The sequence below is a fragment of the Sapajus apella genome, unplaced genomic scaffold (assembly GCF_009761245.1).
Source record: "Sapajus apella isolate SASKATOON/1434 unplaced genomic scaffold, GSC_monkey_1.0 scaffold147, whole genome shotgun sequence".
Lineage (NCBI taxonomy): Eukaryota > Metazoa > Chordata > Mammalia > Primates > Cebidae > Sapajus > Sapajus apella.
In genome coordinates, this window is record NW_022437087.1 from 161,672 (window position 1) to 168,130 (window position 6,459).

The 6,459-nt window shown below is 57.4% G+C and overlaps 1 protein-coding gene across 3 annotated transcripts in view; it reads right to left on the reverse strand.

The window, feature by feature from the left end:
- The window catches only part of PDE8A (phosphodiesterase 8A), a 146,394-nt gene extending 145,217 nt beyond the window's left edge, over positions 1 to 1,177 (reverse strand). For all 3 annotated transcript variants that reach the window (XM_032264784.1, XM_032264782.1, XM_032264783.1), the window contains exon 1: positions 226 to 1,177. In XM_032264784.1, the coding sequence (XP_032120675.1) occupies positions 226 to 432 (207 nt within the window). In that variant the 5' untranslated portion in view covers positions 433 to 1,177. The remainder of the gene's footprint in view (positions 1 to 225) is intronic.
- Positions 1,178 to 6,459: the final 5,282 nt, after the last annotated feature.

Consider the following 6,459-nt stretch of genomic DNA (forward strand, 5'->3'; position numbering starts at 1 on the left):
AGGCGGCGTCCTAATCGCAACCCTATGAATCAGGGTCGCGGGATCGGGGTCAGTCCTTTCTGAACGCTGCCCGGCAAGGCGGGGGCTGGCGGCTGTCAAAGCCATCCAAAGCTGGATAAGAGGGCACCGCGGCCCGGGGGCCACCCCGCCTGGCCCCTGCGGGAAAGTTGCCGCCCGGCCGGGCCCGAATTTCAAGGCGGCCCCAGAGTGCCCGGCGCTCCTTACCTTCTTGCCTCTGCCGTCGCGAGGCTCCGACTCCGCTAGGCCCGCGCCGCGGGTCCGGGACAAGGGGGCCGTCTTCTGACCCTGCGGGAGGTGCGGCCCGCCAGACGACAGCGGCGGTGCCGCGGGGCCAGGCGCGTCCTCGGCCTCCTTGCCGCCGTGGTGCGCCGCCCGGCTCTCGGAAATGTGGATGCTCGGGGCGCAGCCCATGCTGGCGGCGGCGCCGCAGACACGCTGGCGGGCAGCCGCGAACCGGTCAGCAAACGGCCCGCCCGGCGCCTCGGGGCCGCCGCGGGCGCCGTGTCATCGCCGCCTGGGCGGGCGGGCGGCGGCGAGCGCGGGTTTCGAGTCAGGAAGCGCGGCCGCCCCTTTTATCACGGTGAGGGCGCTGCGGCGGCGGCGGCGGCGGTGGGGAGGGGGCGCTGAGGCGGGTGGCGCGCCGCGGCCGCCCCTCCGAACATGCCCTTCCTGAGGCGGGAGCCGCCGGCCGCCTCCCTCACATCGCGGCGCTCTTCTCGGCCGCGCTTCCGGGGAAATACGGGGGAGGAGATTTGCGCTCTCCTTGCCCGGGAGCGGCTGAGTCCACGCCGCCCTCGCCACGCCGCCCTCGCCGAGCTGCGGCGCGACCCCCGAGGGAGGCGAGCTCCCAGCCGCGCCCGGCCCCGCTCCCGCTCCCGACGCCGCCGCCTCCCTGGCCCGGGACTCCGCCTAGCCGTGGACACCCACGCCGCTCCGCCCGCTGGGCCGCCGCCCGGCGGAAAAGAGCCCCCAGGCCGAGCGCCCGTGAGGGCAAGGCTAGCTTAGACGCTCTCGCTGGCCGGGGCTGAGGCGCGTGGGCTGAGGCGCGGGGTCCGAGGATACCCCTCGGGGCGGCCGGGCCAAGTCCGCCGGGGTAGGGAGGGAAGCAAGTCTGCTCCAGCCGGGCCTGGGGCCGCACCGTCGAGAAGCGCAAAAACGGCTGCGCGCACCCCGGAGTTGCGGGCGGTCTGGCTCGTTGATCCGGGCCGGGTTTTGCCGGCAGCGCGCCGCGCCCAGCCCCCAGCGATGACCTCCAGCGGGTGCTGGCGTCAATGCAAAACAGCTGGAGCGCCAGCCGCGTCTCCGGGCGCCGCCCGCCACTGAGCATGCGCGGCCACGACCCGCGCGCCGCCGGGCTAGGCTACCCAGAGGAGAGGGACTTGCCCAGGGACACACAGCCACCTCCAGCCTGAGGCCACTAGAACCCCGACCGACAACTGCGAATTCCGGCTCCATAACTTAGCTGCGTGACCTGGGTGGCATCACCACGTGTGAGCCTTGGAGCTGTTACGCAGAAAAGAGGCCGATGGAAGGACCTCCTTTGGGGGTGGTGAAAGTCAAACAAGGGCGCCGCGCGCGGAGTCCCGCGGGGGTGAGGCCTGGGCGTCCGCGAGTAGCCGCGGTCCACGTGCGCGCCCTCGCACGCCAAAACCTGGCGCGCCACGCCTCGGATCGCACAGGCACCGGGGCGGCCGCAGGCGCCCATCTTCCGCTCATCTTAACCAAAGGCAGAGCCAGGAGAAGGAGCGTACGCAGTTCAGGCCTGGGACTCTAGAGGACCCCAGACGCGCCGGACACGCCCACCGCCACGAGCTTGCTGAGTGAGCTTAGGCCCGTCACTTAACTACTCGGTGGCCGGGGCTCCTCCCCTACCAGCTGGAGGGCGGCGCCCCTGGGCCTCCATCACATACCCTGTAGCGGGCCACCTCGGACCCCCGCCAGTCCTCCCGGCCTCCCTGGGCCGCGAGTCTGCGGAGACTGGCGCGATGCCCCCGGCCCCTTCCTTTCCTCTCCCACCGTCCACACCTTTCCTAGCGTGGCCCTGGAGCGACCCAGAAAGGCCGCCACTCCCTCCTCGGGCCCGGCTACTGTAAAGACCCGGAGGCGGACTCTGGGCTGGAGTCCCTACTGTCGCGCTGGGACTGCTGCACAGGCTCAGGTGCCAGGTCCCCGGAGCCTCGATATTCCTAGCCTGAGCCGGCTAACCCGAGAGCATGTGACTGGCCAAACTGGCCAGTTTAAGCACATTAAGCAATATTAATATTTATGCCTCTCTGCCTTATAAAAATACTACTGGCTCGATGAAGATGTCTTGAAAATCAAAGGAAAAGATTTTTAAACATCACTCCTTATTCCGCCTAAATTGTAGAGTTTTTTTCTGCCTTTGCAATTTTAAGAAGTCTTTCTTCCAGGTAAAATCTAGAGCTCTGTAAATTAAGGATGCTTCATGGAGAAAATGCTTTGAACCACCAGAGTTCATGGAAGTTTAAAGCTCGATTTCTCCTCCCCGTCCTGCGGAGAAGTCCTGCCTTGACGACTCCCGGCGCTGACCTTGCCGCTTCTGCGGCTCCAGGCAGCTCCAGTCCTCTTGGCCCTCCACTCCTAGGTAGGACCTCCGGCGTCCCGCCTCCCCTGTTAGTCCTTGGGCCTTGCACTAAATGAGGGGGTTGGGGACTGGGGCTGGGGGATCAGCTGACCTGAAAAGCCCCGTGTGCCCCGCCCGACACCTCGCTGGCCCCCTGGACTGTCTTGTGCTGTCCTGAGCTGGTCACTTACCCTCTCTGTTCCCAGAAGGCTGTAACTGATTTCCAGCTCCGCAATTTTGGAACCCTAGGCTTAGAGACCTGGGGCTATGAACGATGCAGAAGAAGACAGGAAAGGCAGGAGTCATCCGCCTGCTTCTGGAGTCTCCGCCCACTTTTTCCCATATCTAGAGCCTCAGCCTGGGACACTCCAGGACTTCACAGGCCCTTCCTCTCAGCTCCCACCACCAAACATCAGTTCCACCCCATCCCTCCTCCCCTGGCTCTAACCTGCACCTTGAGGTCCCTGAACACTTCCCTACCCTGTGACACTGGATGGCACACGACAGTGAGGTTTGAGTTACACCGACAGAAGTAACCCAAACCTCACTGGCGTGTGCCACCCACTAAATCACCCAGGACTCCCAGGCCCTGCAAAGAATCCTATCCCTACCGGATGTCTAGAGAGCTCATGAACGGTCCCAGTCCTGGTGAAGGTAGGCTGCCTCCACCACACCAGCCATGTTCAGCCTCATTATTCCGTGGCACAAAGTGGAACCCGTTTCACCAGCTGCCTGAATCCATCTACACCCTGCCTGAGCTGCTTGACTTCCACAAGGCTCAGACTTGTAGCTGAATGCCTGCCTCCGTTCTTACGGACACGGGTATGAGGTTAGCGGGGCTGGGAAAGGAGATAAACCAAACTACTAGGCCCAGCCTCTCTCCTACCCCTGGGACTGCCACAGATTTGTGGCTTACAGGTCAGTCCTTTCTCAGGAGACTCCTTAGTCCTCATGCCCTCCTCGCCAGCTCATTAGAGACATGCAGATGCCGGATTCCTCACAGCTTTGCCTGTCTAAAATCCAAACCTACTCTGCTTCCACACCTCTTCTACTAAAGCTGAGCCTCTATGCAGCCAGTCCTCCCTCCTGGCTTGACCTGCGTCTCCAGCCAGGGGTCAGCCATTCAAAGACTGTGCCACCTGCACCCGGTTCTTTGTCTTCCTTTCCTCGTCTTTCCCCGTTGAACCATGCTGGAGGCAGCCACAAATGGGAGAGCTCCACGCCCTGAGGTCTGAATCCCAGCTCTGTCATCACCTAGATCTTAACTTCATCTTTCCCACCCACTGTCCTCCACTGTAAATCTAGGACTAATGTCTACCTCAGAGAGTACACGGGTTCACTGATGTCGAATGCCTGGAACAACAGCCAAGCCCCTGTGCCTTAGCTGCTGGCTCCCGGGTCAATTTAACATCACCTTCCTCCAGTCCTGCCCTCAGACTGCTGAAAACTGGTGGAAGAAATGAAATTATCATGACGATTAACAGCCCTGCAAATCTAGGGCATCTGACTTCATGTTCTTTTCTCAAACTTTCCAAATTTTGTATAATATGATTTTAAATTTTCATTATTTTTAAATTACACATTTTATAATTATACACATGAATACATACTGGGAAAATAGTAAAGAAAAATCCAAAGTAAGCAGAAGTATATGAAATGTACAGAGGCAAAGGAAAGTCTCTCTTCCTTCCCCACTCCCTTCCTTCCGTAGAGGTAACTATTGTTAACAATTTGGGCTGTATGCTTCCAGATCTGTTTCTGCATAAAATATATTACACACACTTGCACATGCACAGCTAGTACAATATTACAGCTACAGTGAACATCCTTTAATGTAACTTTTTCTGTAGGATGAACTCCTAAAGGTGGAATTTTGCTTGATCTAAAGGTATTTTGTCCCCTTTACCCCCTCAGCTCCAGAAGGGATGAGGGGAAATGAAAGAGAGGCCACCAGAAGCTGAGAGACTAAAAAGGAGAATTCCCTGGATGCCTTCTCTGCCCCTAGAAAAGGGGGGTCCAGCCAGCCCCAGATATAAGGCCTCTCGGTCATCTTCAGATTCATAGGCCCCCTTATCTTTATTTCCCTTGGTACTCCCAAGCCTTTAGTAAAGTGTTCTTGGAATGTTCCAGCCTTTTTTAGATAAGGGAGGGACCAAGTGACCACCTAAAGCAAAAACTATAAGGTGGGAGCAGCGCCCCCAGGGCCAGAATAGTAGAGGAGTAAAACCCCAGGAGGACCCTCGCCCGACCTCCAGAGCTCAGGTGTGCGCCGGCATCCATCTCCCTCCAGACCTTGCTTTTGTAGTTCACCTGGAGCACTGGATTACTGGATTCACACCTCAACATGGACTCCCTTTCTCAAAATGACCTTATTAACTGCCACAGTCTCAGACTTACCTTCCAACAAAGGGCTCTGTCCCCAGTGCCCACCCCACACCCCCTCTCCTCTTGCCTTCACTCTCGATTCCCACCAGGCAAGGGATCAAATCTTCTCACACCTACTGGATAAAGTCCAAAATTCTCAACAATGCTATATTTATAAATGTCAGAAACCCAACTTCACTGAGCTTAGGAAAGGTAGGTACTTAGGGGCTTAGGGGCTCTCCTACCCAAAATACAGGAAGGTCAAGATAAACTCAGCAACATGGACCCAGATGCCACCACACTCTCACAGTCCTGACAGCTTGATTTTCCTGATGTGGTTTTCTGTCACGAAGAAACCGAGGCCTCTGGGATTCCCAGGCCTCCACCTTCACAACCCCATGACTACACTGTTGGTTTCCACCACAGCAAGGAATTTTCTTGTCCTAAATTAACAAGTAGTGTTCTCGGGTGTCTGTTCTTACCCTGAGGACTGGTTTCATGAGTGTGAAACCTGAGCAGTCACAGGGCCTGTGTCCAGAAGGGGCTTACTCTTGGTTTAATGCTCTGATGTCACTAACCTGAATTTTTTTTAAAAAAATAGACAAGGTCTCACTATGTTGTCCAGGCTGGTCTCAAACTCCTGGCCTCAAGTAATCATTCCACCTCAGCCTCCCAAAGTGAGCCATGACACCCAGCCTGAAATTATTAATCACTGTTGAATAAAGGGCCCCGAACACTTCATTTTGCAATGGGCTCCACACATTGAGCTAGTCCTGCCCATCCCCCTCCCCCTAAAAAGTGCACTAGCAGGTAGAGAAGCAGTGTGGGAGTGTGTGGGAGTAATATGGGGGCACTGGAGAAATTCACAGGGTCTGCTCAAGCAAGCCATGCTGTTATCTATTATAATAACAAGAGTCACCCAGTGGTGGGCCAGGTCTCAGAGACTACCTCCTGAAGAAACAGGCTGCCCAGGGGCCCAGGGATGTGCTGAGGTCCCACAGCTATGGGCACAGCCAGGACACCCAAGGTCCTCCAGTGTTTGGCCTTTCCCTGGGGGTCTCCATCCCAATCTATCCAGCCTCCCAACTGCCCAGCCTGTGGCTTTCAGCCAAATTCCAACAGAGCACTTAGCTAAAGGCAGCTGGGATCCCTGCTGGCCACGCCTCTTTAGGGGAGGATCAGGGCAGAAGCCTGGGGTCTCCTGGCATGGAGGAGGGGAGCAGTGTGTCAGACAGCCTGGGATGGGACCCGTGACAGCGATGACACTGACACCTGCCGGCCTGATGCTGCTGGACTCCCTGCCAGGCACTTTGCTCATTTAACCCTCAACGGCTCTGCCAAGTGGTTACTGTTATTTTTGCTGCTACTCCATACCTCTCAGCTCATTTTACAGATAAGGACACAGGGTTGTGTTTTTTTTTTTTTTTTTTTTTTTAAGAGTCAGAGCTGATGTCCTTAATAAAACACTAAACTCATTCTTTTCAAATACT